Here is a 16,786-nt window from a genome sequence, read left to right as displayed (position 1 = left end):
AAAAATATATTAACAGTCTAAATACAAAACGAGGCAAAAAAACAAGGACACCACGAAAAATGTAAATGTAAAAAATAGAATAATGTGAAGAAAAAGAACCACAGACCAATCCACACCACCGCCACTGCAGCATAAACGATGACTTTTAATTGCACCAAAACAATATTTTATACTCCACTGCACTTTTTTCCGGCCGCATCGCAGGGCCGTTAGTCAAAATTATCTAAAGCAGATATCTTCGCGAAACCAGCAGGGTCATGATGTATGGCCTCTAACAACGTGAAGGAAAGAATTAAGTTGCACGAATTTTTCTTTTAATCTCGAATGACGTCCGCGATGCAATTGCTAGTTGAGTTCGTATGCGGTTTTAGTGGTGTATAACTTCGTTTTTGTTTTCTGTGTTGGCTCTTTGCTTGTCTTTTATTTGTAGTTCGTAGACTCTTGACTCGTCCTCAGATATCTGAGAAAAGAAAATAAACATTACAAGTTACTAGCTTTATTTGCTAGTTGGCCAAAACTCTTTTCGATCGACCGATTTTGGTCACCATTTTGTCAAGTACTTACTTCTCTCATCTAAAGGACACATACACAATAATAATGCATGCCCAACCCTAATCACAGTTATTACTTCACCAGCAAACTTATCCTTCGTTTCCACATCATAAACCCAAACAGAATCAAAGTAATACTTCAATCGAATAAACAAATCCAATATTCTAAATATAGAAATCGGTGCACCCGCACAAAGTTTCCCGGTGTACAAGTTAGTTTTCCATTCGGTTTTATAACTAGGAACGATAGGCAGGCAATAACTGAGCTTCCACAACTTATAATTGCTTCATTTCGTACCCGAGGCGATGCTACTGTCTACGATATGAACATTGATAATTAGTTTTCGTGAGAAATCAAAAAAGCAAAACCATTAAACAATGAAAACACAGTAAATAGTCTAAAACCAATGTTGGGGACATTGATTCCAATTTTGAATTTATAAAAGAAGAGCGGCAGAAAAAGCCATTTTGAAATCTTCCAGCCAGCAACAGACAAGGTTCGAAAAAACAAACTCTAACAACAGATTAAAAAAGTTCCGCTCTTCAACCTGTATGCAGTTAGCTCAGAAAACTAATAATCGAAATGATTGGCTCATTGCGATGTTCCGAACCGGCAGCTGACTGACACGGCGTCAGACGCGCGTAGACAACTTTCATGACTGCTCCACGCCAGTTTTTGCCGCTTTTCAACGTCAATTTTGACGCCATATTTGCAAATGTCAAAAACAAATTGGATTCCGAACCTTTTTACCCTAACAACACAAAATGTTGTTCCAACCGACGAAATCATATTAACTTTTATGATCGATCGCCCAGATTGACGGCGATGACATTTTATTGTCAATCAAACTCGTTTTGTAAAAGCATTGCGGCTATTCTTGTGAATATTTATGAATTTGCACTCGTAATGGTTGTCGTCCAAATGGCAGATGAATTTTCGCGTTTTAATTCCGATAGATACGGTCCCAGTCAAAAGCCCGTCATAATTCGAATGGAAAGCAAACGGATAGTAGCCGAAATCTCTTTTGGGAAACTGCCCGAAACTCGTGTCCGACTGTTCAATCATTCACGTCATTTATCATTTTTCCCCGAAATGAAACTCTCCACGTCAAACTAGACAGTGGATACGTAAAAAAGAAAACGTCCGCCGTAGAAGCTTTCCGAACGTCTTTTTGTTTCGTACAGTTGGTATTGCTGAAAGCCGGCCTAAAAGGAGACGCGGGCCGCGCGCTCAGTTTTGAAACTTCGCAATCGCTTTAGAATTTAGCCGGTTAATAACGGTTTCCCGCGTATTCGAGTTGGGGCGACCTCATGTTTGACCAGTTTGACAGATCGCCGACATGGATTCTACTTTCTGACGGCAAAATGGCGTATTATGCCTTTTTTATTGGCTCACTTGTCTTTCATCACTTCTTTTGTGATTGAGTCCTGTACGATTTTGTGACGATTCATTGTCAGGACGAATTGATTCACGTTTGCTGCTTTTATTGCTCGGCCTTTGCGCGCCATTGACGTGTGTTGTCGTACCTTTGTCTTTCCTAATTCATTATTTTTCTCTGCAAACTTTGTAATGACAAAATAGCGGATTATGTGTGTTTTATGTTCGCGATTCGATCGCTATTGTATAACAGAATGAACACATCGACAACAAAAGCTCTTGCGAATAGGGAAAGTTAGTGATTTAATCGCTCCTCTATTAACTCCTCTCCTCTCCTCTTTTACTCGCTGGCAAGCAACTCGCTATAGGTACGTCTCTACAATATAATACGAGACATTCCAAGAAACATAATATATGAAACATTTCCAAGACATAAACGTTACTATTTAATTAGATTCACGCCACGTTGTGGCCTAATCAATCAAACCTAGGTGGACATAAAGCTTTCTAGGTCAACATGTATTTTTAAACTGTATACGCTGCTGGCAACTTGAGCGCTATAATCGAAGAGGCTGATAAAGCACCGGAGACATTACCTTACGATTTACGACCCCCACTTCTCCAACTATTTGCATTCGGTGCCTTCCGAGCCTTTTACATGGGGAAAGAATGTCGTGTTTTCTACTTTGTTCGCTGCTAATGTTGGTAGGACTGCTCGCGTTGAATATGGAACACGTTTCATTGGCGCAATCGCTGGGTGTTACAGCCAATCAGCTTGAAAATGGAACTTTTAAAAATTTGAATTTAAATTATTCTTTAAATAAATCTTTTTAATTATTTTTTAGCGAGGGTGAAACTTGCCAGCTACATCAGCCATAAAGAAAAACTTTACTATGTAAGTAAGTAGTTCCGCGTCCAAACCTTAATTACCTGACCTTAAAATTTAGCTCCTGATCCCAACGATTAAACTTTACTGTGGTCAAAACTCATCGACATTCTCAAATAGGGTTGTGAGTTAATCGCGTCACAGTCCGGTGATCGCCGGGTTGTAATTTTAACTAAAAATGTTGAGTAAAAAGGAGTGTGACCAGAGGTTGAAAACATAATTGTGTGTAGTAATGATTGTAGGTAATTGTAGGGCTACCCTTTAACCCTGGAGAAAGACCGGCCCTTTGGTGCAGTGTAAGTCAAGAAATGGCAGCGGGACCTAAACAAATATAAATCATAGAAACTTAACTATTTTGGAATTTGACATCGAAATGGTTCTTTACCAGTATCAAAATAATGTAATATGTGAGGAATCCCACATGCAATTTCTAAGGTATGTGACCTAACGTGTATTAGGCTGGTTTTCCCTTCGCGGGTTGGAAGGTCAGACAGTCGCTTCTGTAAAAAACCGGACCTGTCAAATCTTCAGGTTAGGTAAGCGGACCCTGTGAAAAACGGGATAATGCTAGGGAGATGATGAAAATAATGTAATATGTATTGAAAAAACAAATAATAGAGACAAGCATAGAATAAATTCACTATATTAATGTTTCTTTGAAAGATGTGTAACACGTTCACGGTAACAAAAGTCCTTACTTTTTTATATCTAATTATTATTATAATTATTTGCTTATTTAATTTATATTCATGAATGATACATTGTTATCAATAAATCAAGATTCCAATGATAAATTAAAATAAAACATACTAATCTTAACACATGCAATATGCATTTATTTATGTACATGTCAATACTTTTAGCCCGTTTAAAATTTTACGTAAAAAAAAACACGGCATATGCATGAACACCCGAGGAAGCGAAGAAGTAAAAAGACGCTATGACACTTCAGTTTCCCGCCTCCGCCTGTCAGCTGATCTCACACTTAATGGCGACCGGGGCAGTCCGAATTAAGACAATAATTACTCGCGGTTCTGTCCGGAGCATTCCGTTTCGGCTAATACTTTTTACTGCGAGTGTATCGTACCTGGATACCTATTACATGCAGTTAAAGGTTTGTCCTTTGATGACTCCCCATCAGGATGGGAAGATTATGGGGGTTGAGAGGTACTTGTGGGTAGAAATATGCGGATGGCACCAACCATTTGTTTAGTCGTTTGTTGCTAAATACAAGCAAGTGGATCGGTTGTTATTTACGCTTGATACGGTTCCCGGATCAGTAATCGTGCTCCGCGGTGAAAGAAAACATTGTGAGAAAACCCACATTCCGAGAAATGCATTTTCGGGGGTATGTGACCTAACCTGTATTGGGCTGGTTTTCCCTTAGCGGGTTGAAAGGTCAGATGGGCAATCGCTTCTGTAAAAAACCGGATCTGTCAAATGTTCAGGTTAGGTAAGCGCACCCTGTGAAAAAAACGGGATAATGCTAGGGAGATTGACAGTTCCTGTATCAGGAAGTGTATCGAACCTGGGACCGCTTGTTTGATAATCAAATTATTCCCCACAAATAATTAAGATATAAATAATTAAGTAACTATAATATGCGGTGCAATTAATTGCCTATCTAGAACCGTTAACACCATGTAAATATCATTGTACTGATATCGATGTCAAGGTATCGATGCTAGATTTTAAACCTTACGTCTCAGTAATAACGAATGCGGTGATGTTGTAATCTTATGCCTTGACTCTGTCACTGTCCAACTTATGAGTAAACAAAAATGACAGAGTGAGATAAATGATAATCCTTTTCAAACAATTCTTTAAAATCTTGAACTTCAACACTATTGCCATAAAAATATACAAGTAACTACATTATATACGTATACTACCTAAATCCGTCGCCCGTGTAGATAGTCCGCCTTGTAGCAGATAACACAGTCCCTTAGTCTTTCCTCATGATAAGCAGCTGAAGACATTGGGAAAATAAACTGTATGAAAAAGTTAATACCCTTTAGCATAAGCGATTTATTTTACTACATAAGCGATTGAGTCAAAAAGATAAAGATGAAGTGATAAAAATTGAGTGATGAGACCTAGATACATTACTTATAGACGGGAGTAGCCATGCGCAAGCGTCCCCCTCTGCCGAAGTAAGTATTATGAACGATCGGTTCGTATTTTGTTTTAATATGCGTTTATTTTTCTTATGAGTGTTCGGAAGGCAGTAGATGTGTGCTGTACGTGTTTACCTCACCTCCCCCTAAAAGTGGCAGAAAAAATGAAGTGTAAAGCTAAGGCAACTAAAATTTCCTTTGTTTTTGAGGCCAGTAAATAAGCAGCATGAAAGTATGAAACAATCTAGTAGTAGTCCCTGACATGCCATAAAGAATGACAATACTAAATAGGTTGTAGTTAAAACGGAAATACGTATACAAATCAAAGATCATCTGTCATTATGAAATGACGTCAAGGCACAAGAAACGCTATGAAATAGACCAACCATTTATCTTTTGTCGGTTACTCTACCCGTACTACCGACTCGATACTCGATTTGATATTAAAAGGTATAGAAACTCACAAAAGTCTCGATAAGAATATCTATAGTTAAGGAACAAACTTGTTTACTTCAGTAACAAGAATATTAAATTGTACTCATAATTAGATTATTTTATCAACAACCTCCAGAAAACGTAATGATCATAACCTTGTATAAAATTGAGAATAACTATGGCATTAAAATTTATTGTTCAGTCACGTCCACATACATGCATCACTATAATTATACCTACCTATTTCTGATAAATAAAAATAAAAAGTCTTCAGTATCTACAATAGTTCTGTAATGTTTTGTCAACATGGTCTGAAACATCTCCAGATATCGGCATTTCCACCTTTGCTTTTTACCTCTTTCTCTCTAGTTATTATCTAGTAGTTTCCAAATGTCAACACTATCTAAAACATACCCAAATATCGGAATTTCCACATTTGCTTTTTGATTCTTGGCAAGTTTTAGCTTTTAATATTACTTTTTAGTTATAATTTTCTTTCTTTATGTCTTTTTCTCTAGTTATTACCTAACAGTTCCCAAAAGATCCCTTAGCAAACCTTCCCTTGACCATCAGACCCCAGTTCTCTCCACGCGTGAGTACCGCCGCATCTATCTTACTGATTCTGATCTTCACGCTCGGCTGCCGGCGACACCTGGTTGCAAACAATTGATATATTCCGAAGGTCGACAAATAACATGCTTGCAGGCCTCATGCAGAACCACTTTGCGTTTACCTCCCATTTAACTACATAAAGATTCACCGTCGTCTTTAGTGCTATTGGAATATGGCATAGTTTCTCTAAGGTTCACAAATCAAGAGGTGCAGAGTAAAGTTGGTGAGAGGTATGGCAGATTTCATGAATAGATGTTCGACGGAAGCGAATAGTAGTAGGTTAGGATGTGCGGTCATGGGCATAGCTTTCAAGGTTGCTAATGATAGATGACTTGACTTTGACACGTATGTCTTTGGTTTTGAGGTTCTTCGATGTCTTTTTAGTTAAAAGTCTAAACAATGTCTTTCTTGGTAATTGTTTCCTTGATTTTTTGTAGTAAGCAGAGTATTTTTCTTGTTAGTTCATCATTAACTTCCCCAATTGGGAATATAGCGTAACCCATTTTCGTATCTAGGTGCGTGTTTTTATCTGTCTCTCTTTATTTAAGAGCTGCGCTCTTGTCGGTGGAGAAAGCCGCCAAATCCTTCACCTCCTGATACGACACGACCTGCACTTCCTCTTTTATTTATTTCATAAAATGTTCTGCTACCCTTTGCTCTCTTTCATTTCTTCTTATTTGTGTTTTAATATAATGTAACGTATTTAAATATTTTGTATTTAATTAGGTGAACATGCTTCACGGTCTCCATCCTTTCTGTAATATTTACCTCTGCAGTGTTCCCTATCTCAATTCTAGGTATTAACATGTCTATTACAGTAATAAAATTTGATATTTTATCGCTTATTATCATAATTATGGTGATAGGTGACTTATTTTTCTTAACAACCGTATCAGCTGATAGAAGATGTTTGATATTCGTATCATCTCTTGTCATATTAATGGAATAAGTCTTAAGTAAACTAATCAAGATGTTTTTCATTCTTTACGACGCAGTTTATGTATTATATTGTTTTTTAATATCACTAGTGTGCCACGTGTTAGCACTTGAAACGATTTGCCCTTGGCGTTACTCTTTTTTAGAATTTGATAAGTATGATTGAAAGCAAATTCTAGAAATCGACTGACTTAATATCTATACTTACTGTTTATTACCTCAAAAAACACATTAGCATACCATCACGCCTTTATCTCCGAAAGGGTAGGCATAGGTGAACAGTATATACACCTACCAGCAATACTTCAAACACACCTACAGCTGTATTTAACGGATATTTTTAATGAATGTAAAGTTTGAAAACAGAAACAAAAGCAAAAGAAACTCTATTTTCAAATATCTATTTTTAACACCTTTATTTCTGCCCCCGTATGATAAGGAACCAATATCCAATTAAAACAATCTTACTTGCCCATTTTTTTTATAAATATATTAATGTCTTTCAGGATTTTCCGTGTTTAAGACAATAAAATTAGTAAACAGAATGGGTGTAATTACAGCAATTACATAGATAGCACAGATTTATACCTTATTATAAGAAATCTAGAATAGAATGAGTCAGGCGTAATAATAATTTTGTGTGATAAATGTTATCGGGAGCTTAGATTGTATAAATCATCTGGAAAATATGTATGAGGCATATGTATGTAGGTATGAATGTATATTGTGATAATAATAATAAATAATAGCTTAGTTAATAGAGCAAGGTTTTACGGAGTCGAGGCCTGAGTCTAAATAAAAAAAATAAACAAGCTTACATGCGTAAGATCGCCTTCGATACGATCTAACGTAACCTGTATTGGGCTGGTTTTCCCTTCGGGTTGGAAAGACGGACAGGCAGTCGCTTCTGTAAAAACCGGACTTGTCAAATCTTCAGGTTAGGTAAGCGGACCCCGTGAAAACGTGATAACGCTAGGGAGATCTTCTTCTTATCGTGTCGATGGCAAACTAAATTGTATCGGCCCAAAACTTGGCAACAAGTATGGCGCTATCTGCAGCGCTCATCAGATCCTCCTAGGGAGATGTTGGCATGCGTACGTGCCTACTTTCCATCTGGGTAGGCAGAGAGCATTCCACTTAGTTCGATTCTAACATGCCAATATCGCTTATTCCGTCTGTGTTTAACAATCACAAACCTAACCTTACCTCTCCGTCTTTCCAGATCGCCCAGCTAGTCGAGGACGTGCGCAGACTCCAAGCGTCGCTTTCGGCGCTGCAAGAAGCGCACGCGCAGCAGTTGCAGCGGCTGGAGGCGCGGCTTGACGAGAAAAAGCAGCACATAGCGCGGCTTGAAGCGAGGCTTGATACGCAACGCGACTATGATGATATCAAGAGGGAAATCAGGTGAGTCTGTTGACTGCTATCTTTTCCTTTATGGATTTGTTTGACTTGTCAACAACGAAAGGTTCATATTTAAAGCCGGGTGGTGGGTGCTCCGTTCATCTTGCGACCGCTTTTATTGATGACGTCATAGGACAGTATTTCCATAACGGCCACCGTGGTCCAGTGGTTGCGTGTTAGGCTCGCGATCCGGAAGTCCTAGGTTCGAATCTCGATGGGGACATATCACAAAAATCACTTTGTGATCTCTAGTTTGGTTAGGTCATTACAGGCTTATCACCTGATTGTCCGGAAGTAAGACGATCCGTGGTTCGGAAGGCACGTTAAGCTGTTGGTCCCGGTTACTACTTACTGATGTAAGTGCGTAGTCGTTACGTGAGTCATGTCAGGGGCATTTGGCGGCTCAATAGTAACCCTGACATCAGGGTTGACGAGGTTGGCAATCCACCTCACAGCCCACACGATAGAAGAAGAAGTATTTCCCTTCTTCCAGTCCAAAGAAAACTTTCGTTTTGACGTTTCGTTAAAGGTATCTCATTTGGCACGCCTTATTTATGGAGTAATGGCGATTACTCCACCGACAAGAGGGAAGCTCTTAAATAAAGAGAGAGATATCATTTGGCTAGGTTGCCAAGTAGCCTATTCCTCGCGCCTCCCATAGGAAAACCTACAGCCACACAGAAAGCTGTAAGCACACATAGTTGATGTTAATAAACTTGATAAGGCTAGATACCAGGTCATTCACCTCTCTATGTTGGCCAACAATCCTTGAATATGGTCGACCAACTTACCTTACTGGTACACTCAACTAAATAAAAGAATGGTTTTCTTATTATAATTATAAGTAAGTAAGTACCAGTGTAGAGGAGCTCGGTGGCGCAGCGGTAAACGCGCTCGGTTTGCGATTGTTGAAGTAAAGCAACTTTCGCAGAGGCCGGTCATAGGATGGGTGACCACAAAAAAAAAAAGTTTTCATCTCGAGCTCCTCCGTGCTTCGGAAGGCACGTTAAGCCGTTGGTCCCGGCTGCATTAGCAGTCGTTGATAACCACCAATCCGCACTGGGCCCGCGTGGTGGTTTAACGCCCGATCTCCCTATCCATCCATAGGGAAGGCCCGTGCCCCAGCAGTGGGGACGTTAATGGGCTGGTGATGATGATGATGAAGTACCAGTGTAAGTAAGTATTTATTTGCCCTAAAAATGGTACAAATAAATGGTAGTAATGGTACAAATCTTGGAACTTTTACAATAAAATACTAATTAAAACACATAATAACGGGCTCTTACCGCGTTTAAAGCAGGGATATGAGGCTCCCGATATTATGATAATAACCGCGTAAACTTAAAACAATGAATAAAATACTAAATTATATTTTTAATTTGACAGAATGTAAATTTAAAGCTCATGTTAAGCATACTTTATATAAAAAGCTTATTATAAGATTAATGATTGGTCTAACTGATAAAAATGTCTAGTCTTAAATGTGTTCTTCTAATTATTAAATAATTTGTAATTTATACCTGCATTTAAATGTGTTGCTGTTGCAGTTTCTTGTCATTTTTTCTCCTCAGCCATAACACCTTGCGAAAGGACGTAGATTCAAAAATGTTTGATTGACCTTCAACAAGTTTAAGATTATTCATCATCACCAATTTAGGAGCCATGCTCTTGTCGGTGTAGCATTCTCATGCTACTGTTTAGGGAAAAATAGAGCAGTGGTTTCCCTCTTGCCTTCCGCCCCGCAGTACTCTGTCTGACGCGAATGACATGGCGCCCAGAGTAGTCTATTTCAAAGCCGTACTAGGACTCCTGTCCTCCGCCTCTGAACAGTACTGACAGTTACTGCTGCCCTCTGTCATGTTCCACGTTACAGTCCCTGTGATAGTTATAATTACGTTGCATAAATTAATTATTCTGATTCTTGTAAATGAAAGGGCTTGTGTCCTTTCTAAAATTATTGGTGTTTAGCTATAGTCTGACCACCTGTCACCATAAGGTCCATCATTATCATCTTAAAACTTCGTATGAATAGTGGTTGCAAGTTGTTTGTTTGTATACTCTTTATTGCTTTAGAATACAAGAAAATTTACATATAATTTATCGTTAGATAAAGCATAGGCGAGCTTATCCCTAATTGGGACTTCTTCCAGCTAACCTTGGACAGCCTGAAAGAAACTCAGTGGGCCGGTGTTATCACGCAATAAATGAGTTAATATCTATGAATACCAAGTAAACTAAATGTATACTTATTACTAATATTACTAAATACGTATATAGACTACTTATTGATAATTATATAAATAAGTATATTACAAGATAAGTATATACATATATAAAACAGATATAATATAATATATAGTATAGTTTAGCTCAAAGTCAATGTTCCAGAAAATACTTCTTCAATAGAGCTTTAAAGGCAGTAATTCTAATAGTAATTAGTTGTCTTCTGATTACTTGTGGATCTGCCCACCCCATTAGGGATTACAGGCGTGAGTTTATCTATGTATGTTTAAGTACAAACATTAATAATGACATTTCCACATTTGCCAACACAACTATACCAAAATTAAATAAAGACGGCGCCAATGATCTAGTAGAACAATGCACAGGACAGATGCAAGTTAATCCAAGTTATCTCGAGTGTCGTCACCCCCGTTGTGTGCATAGCGCGATGTTTGCCGACCCTACCTTTGACTGATAACACGGCGCCGATGCTTGGCACATTGTCTCCTAGCGCTCAGTTGTTTTAAGATTAACTTTCAAGTTAGAAGGATATTCATTAAAACTATTAAAATAAAAAAAAAATATATATATTATTGGAGATTCATTAGACCTATTGGAGATTTATTAGAACTATTGGACAGCCATTAAAGCTATTTCGCTTGTTTTTAACAGACTTCAGTGACTCTGTGCTTCGGAAGGCATGTTAAGCCGTTAGTCCCGGTTACTATATACTGATTTAAGTATGTAGTCGTTACAAGAGTCATATGCGTGCCTTTGGCGGCTCAATAATAACCCTGACACTAGGGTTGATGAGGTTAGTATTCCACCTCACAACCCACACGATAAGAAGAAGAGAGTAGACTGCCTACGCATTCAATCTAATCTAGCCTACAAGATCCCACTGCTGGGCAAAGGCGTCCCCCTCTTTCCATTTTACGCGGTCCTGTGCGTCCGGCAAGTGTCCAATTCGTCACGCCATCTCATTCGAGGTCTACCACGACGCCTGCACCCGTCATGAGGCACCCAATGCGTGACGATCCGTGCCCACCGCTCAGGGAGCATGCGGCGAACATATGCGGCCCGATCCCAATTAAGTCTGGCGGCGTAAATTCTGCCCATCCTAACCTACGGTGCCCAGACCTGGTCATTGACTGAATTTCAAAAGTCCAGGCTCAAGATCTGCCAAAGAGCGATTGAGCGTAGTGCGTTAGGTGTCAAACGAATTGATCGAGTCCGAAAAACATTGCGTTCAAAAATGGGAATCGCTGATGTAGGACGTAAAGCTGCCAGAGGGGACGCCTTTTGTCATTAAATAGCTCTTTTTATCTCTTTCTCTACTAATGTAGAGGTAATACTTGCCGGAGGAGGTTATACATTAGTATTTCGTAAACATTTCCAAAGATAGCTATGTCATATATAAACCCAGTTGCCAAACCGTAGTAACTCAAAAATTTCCGGTAATAATTAAAATTCAATCGATCGATTAACACTAAAACAACATGTCCCAAAGGTGTTTACTCTGTGAACACTAGTGTGACTTTATGTCGCCGGCGCTTTTGATGTTGCCCTTTGATAGATCAAAGGTACCGCCCATCGGTCGCCATATTGGTAAAAATAACACATTAAACTTCGGAAAACATTGCTTTATTGCTGACAAGATGGTCGCGCTAGTATTGATATAAATAGAATATAGTTTTGTTAATACTTATTTTAACTAGCAATTACTGACTGACAGAGTCTTACTTTTCAAGTTAGCTTTTGACTGTTTTTGTATTTACTAAATAGATACTTAAAACTGGGACAAAGCATTTAGGGGATATTTTTTTACCATCATCAAAAAGCAGTGAGCTTTATCCCTTTTCTAAACAGTTTGAGATATGTTATAATGTTTGCATAATATATTTTGTATAATATGTATTAGAATCACATTCTGCTTTCCATCAAAACCTGTCAATAAAAAGTACTCAAACTCAAAAATACTACACTCACTACGAACGTCTAGGGCCCTGTGCCGAGACTTTTCTTGCAGCTACTTTTTTGGCAGGTTGAGAAATGCATTTTGATTTTAATATAAACATTGACGTATCAAAATGTTACCTGCTGAATACATTTATTTTTGAGTTTAAGTTTGACTCTAGATCCTGAACGTTTATATACCTATTTATGTACCACATCCTATTTCACAAATGTAACATACTAGGTACTTACATAAGGCGCCTTTAGACGCCTTGTTTATTGGTATGCACGTCGTGTGATTTTCATCGAATTTTGTTAAGTAATTATCTGTCAAATGATTGATTATGAAGCGCCGTTGCATAAGCGTGTTGACTGATATCTTCCGGTGATACAGCCACGTGGGAACCCGGAACAGGGATAAAATTATGTATTTAGGGCATAGTAGAGTCTATCTTTTTTTACCTTTGATGGGTTTGCTCTTGGCCCCAGACTTGCCCGAAGGCATTGACGAGGCCTAAGATGGAGCGAACTCGCCCGGAAGGTGCCTGTTCACTCTGGCCTTGAAAGCACCCGGGTTATATGCATTCGGAAATACAGAAGACGGCAGAGAATTCCAGTCCTACAGGACTACAGGACTGGAATTCTCTGTGTGTATACACAGTGTAGTGTATACACACTGCATGTCTCCTTGTCACGTGGGTCATCTGGAGGAAATCTCTTTCTTATAGATAAGCTTACCTGTACTGTCTGTTCTCTTTGTATGTTTCTTTTGTCTGTTCAATTGTGTACAAAAATAAACAAATCTATAAGAAAGGAATTAAATCACAAAATAATTAGTAATACAAGTCACTCTAAGGTTTCTATGATCCTGAAGCTTCAGTTTGGCATAGTCACTATCTCAAAAACTAATTTGAAAAATTCTGATAACGTTATCAGAAAAAATCGGCACGTAATGTCACTTAACATTGGCAAATTAACAAAAGAAAATCCGTCTTTATCTGTTCTGCAATATATTCGAATTGAAATTGGAAATTCTGAACGGCAAGGAAGGATTTTACTGAGCGTTACCCTTTACACTGGGAGAAAATCTCAACATAATATTTGTATAGCAAATAGATTAGCTAATTAATACGGATAGATTCAATACCACTTATGGAGAAGACATCTTTAAAAGAAAATACACACAAGTACTTCAATTTTGACGCTACTCTTCAAACTATATAACTGGCAGTACAAACATTGATCATTGCCGGACTACGTCTCAGCCTGTGACGGTTCCCAAAACTCTTTAGGGAGGTCCGCCTTTTTTTCTTTTAGGTATTTTTTAGGTCCACGATCGCCACTCGTCATCTAAACTGTGTTTTTTTCTCGCGGGAGACCGCTAAACGTTCAGATAAGGAATTTAGCACCACCCCCGTTCAAACAGTGTATTGGTTACACAAATCGCTTCCCTGGAACCCATTTTTTTTTAGTTTCCTGTCAAATCAGTGGGAAATCTAAATAGGATTATCGAGAAGCTTTTTGTGGTATTAATTTCGTCTATCGCGTTCCCTGATGATGTTTTTTTTTATTTTAATTTGTGACTTGTTAGTGATTATCTAAGATAACCATGTCGAAAGTACATTTGACAATTTATATTTGATTCAATTACTTACAATACTTAGGTACAGTTACGGCCTAAATATCTTCATTGATCATATTTATACCTAAATATTAAAACAGTAAAAATTATCTACACTGTGATCATATCCCGACAGTAAAGTGCCTAAAGACAGTCACACAAAGACAAACACTTTTCGTACCGAGTACATTACCCTAATGATACCATTTAAAACCTCCATGAAATGAACTTCAAGACGTTTGAAGCTTGTTTTCACAGCTTGTGCGAGTTTCCAGAAAAAAAGTTAATCACTATACTGTTTTGTTTGCCGACCGCTTCCTTAAGGACTGTTTTAATGTTCAACGTAATTGTTTATGCGTCGGGTTATGCGCTTGAGCATTGAGACGTCAAACGCTTCGGTGTTTACCGACTGAATTTTGTTCTCGTGTTGTCTTGAAGTGTGTCAATTAAGCATTATGTCAGTTAAAATTAAGCAACTACTTAAGTAGTTTCTTAAAATCCCTTTGGGCGTTTCTGTAGGCAAAAATATCGCATTATAAAGCCTAAGTATTTTAAATTGGTAAAGACACATTACAATAATAAGAAAGTATCAAAAATTCGAAGTCAATATAAGAAATAAAAATGAGGCAAGGCGAAAGAACGACATTCATACGTCTCATAATAGAAAAATAATAAGCAATTCGGGAATCACCAGATTATTATTATCGACTTACACGACACAGAGACTGATAGAAAAATAAACGAAAGTAACGTTCCTATTTCAATTATTGCTCGGGACACGCAACTGCGCGAACATTTGTCGATTTTCCCATAATCAGACTCTCCTTGTACCAAAAAGGACGGCAACTAAATCCCATAAGATGTTATAAATTCTCAATAACCAGTAGCGGTTTATTGCTTATTTATGCTGCTGCTCAAGTTAGGATTAAGTTATAGCCAGCTCCCGAAGATTAAAGCTTAATGGGGGTGGAATAGATTGATTTCTAAACGATGCGCATCCCGCCTTAACCCCGAACCGCGCTGTTTGCCGACTGATTAAATTCTGAATTCCAGATTTTGACTTTCGAACGGGGCGAGATTTAAGACCTCTTTACTTTTTCTTTCTATTTACTTTTTAATTTAGATACCATTTTACAGCCATTAACATTTCCAAACTCCTTTTTATCAAAACGATTTATTTAAAAAAGGAAGTGTGGGTACGTTTTAAGTCATCTCACATTGTTGACACACCAACTTAACTTTTAAACAGCAAATAGAGAACATCGGTTATCTCTTGTTTAATTAAAAACTAAGCATACACGATTTACATATTTCTGGGGGAACTTAAACAGCATTCGTCGTATATAATATGTCCTGTATGTTTGTGTGTTTGCCTTCTATATATCAATACGAGGGCCTATCGTTGGACACCTGTCTCCATTTGCTTAGGCAGTGTTTGCCTTACATTTAACGAAAGTTTAGGCCCACACTGTCACACACAAATTATCAACTAATTTACGCTCCTCGACCGTTTTTTGATGCCATAAAAAGAATGCTCGTCGGGCATAAGCTTTTTACAAGTGTTGACACGAGGTCGCTTTAGTTAGTAAACGTTTGTCTTTTAGAAATTTGAATAAGTCTAAAACCGGGAAATGGCTGTATGTCCACAAATACATTGGCGTGTCATCACATTCTTCAAAAAAGTAACAACTGTCGATGGGCCAATGACGGGCAAGCTTTGCGTTCGAAACTCAAATTTGTTTGTGAAGGAACTAGTTATTTGAACTTTCGAACGTTTACGAACCAATTGAGCGTGAGAACTTTTGGTTTTTTAAGCTTTTTTAAAACCGAGTTCGAAGAAAAATAAAACGCCGAGTAACTGAAGCACAGGCGTCGCCCGTATACAGCCTTATGTAAGCGGCTCCCAATCGGAAATCGGAAAATCAGTTGTCGAACGTAACGAGCGCGTTCGAGTACGTGAGGCGTATCGTATTGACCAATCGATCGGCCGCGATTGGTCAGCAGCGGCCGAGTGGGCGGAGCGATCGACGATGATTCCGATGATAACCGATACTCGATTGTCGATTGTGTTTGAAATTGGAACGACATTGTAACCATTATAATAAGCAGTAGGTTTGAGATTACTTATCTTTAAAGAATTGAAATGATAGATGGCTGCGTGATATAAAATACATTGTTATTTACAAATGCAATTTTAGTTGTTGCGAAATGGTTTTGATAAGATTTCGTTTATATTTTTTTATTTAATATAAAAGCGATATAAATCTTCAAGAAGATTAAATAGACATTAATATCATTCAATTCGATAACTTATTTTATCAACGTAGGTAATATGATACTGAGTTAAGAAAATTTCTTGTGATGTTCAAAACATTATGCAATGTTCATCGGGTCCCAATAGCGGAATCAATTTTCGAAATGAATATTTACTCCCGAGTCCGATGTTATTTGAAATCTTGGTTGAAATTCGAGTGGAATTTGTAATTTATTAATCAATATCGAAGTATGCCGGTAGAAATATGTCTTTGAATCACTTTGAAGCGATCTTCCCCAGCAAAATGGCTGCCTTGCGATCCATTAATCAAAAATTTGTTACAACATTTCCCGATAATTTTCCGAACTGATAATTTTGGAATTCGAACCGGGAATATAATTTGACTATTGTACAAA

At 38.0% G+C, this 16,786-nt stretch overlaps 1 protein-coding gene across 6 annotated transcripts in view; it reads left to right on the top strand.

The window, feature by feature from the left end:
* The window catches only part of LOC126375857 (homeobox protein cut), a 194,737-nt gene that overhangs the window by 149,145 nt on the left and 28,806 nt on the right, over positions 1-16,786 (top strand). For all 6 annotated transcript variants that reach the window (XM_050022915.1, XM_050022913.1, XM_050022912.1 and 3 more), the window contains one exon: positions 8,138-8,319. In XM_050022915.1, coding sequence (XP_049878872.1) covers positions 8,138-8,319 — 182 coding nt within the window. The remainder of the gene's footprint in view (positions 1-8,137; positions 8,320-16,786) is intronic.

The sequence above is a fragment of the Pectinophora gossypiella genome, chromosome 20 (assembly GCF_024362695.1).
Source record: "Pectinophora gossypiella chromosome 20, ilPecGoss1.1, whole genome shotgun sequence".
Taxonomy (NCBI): domain Eukaryota; kingdom Metazoa; phylum Arthropoda; class Insecta; order Lepidoptera; family Gelechiidae; genus Pectinophora; species Pectinophora gossypiella.
Note: the sequence above shows the minus strand (reverse complement) of the source record. Positions and strands in the feature narration are given on the sequence as shown.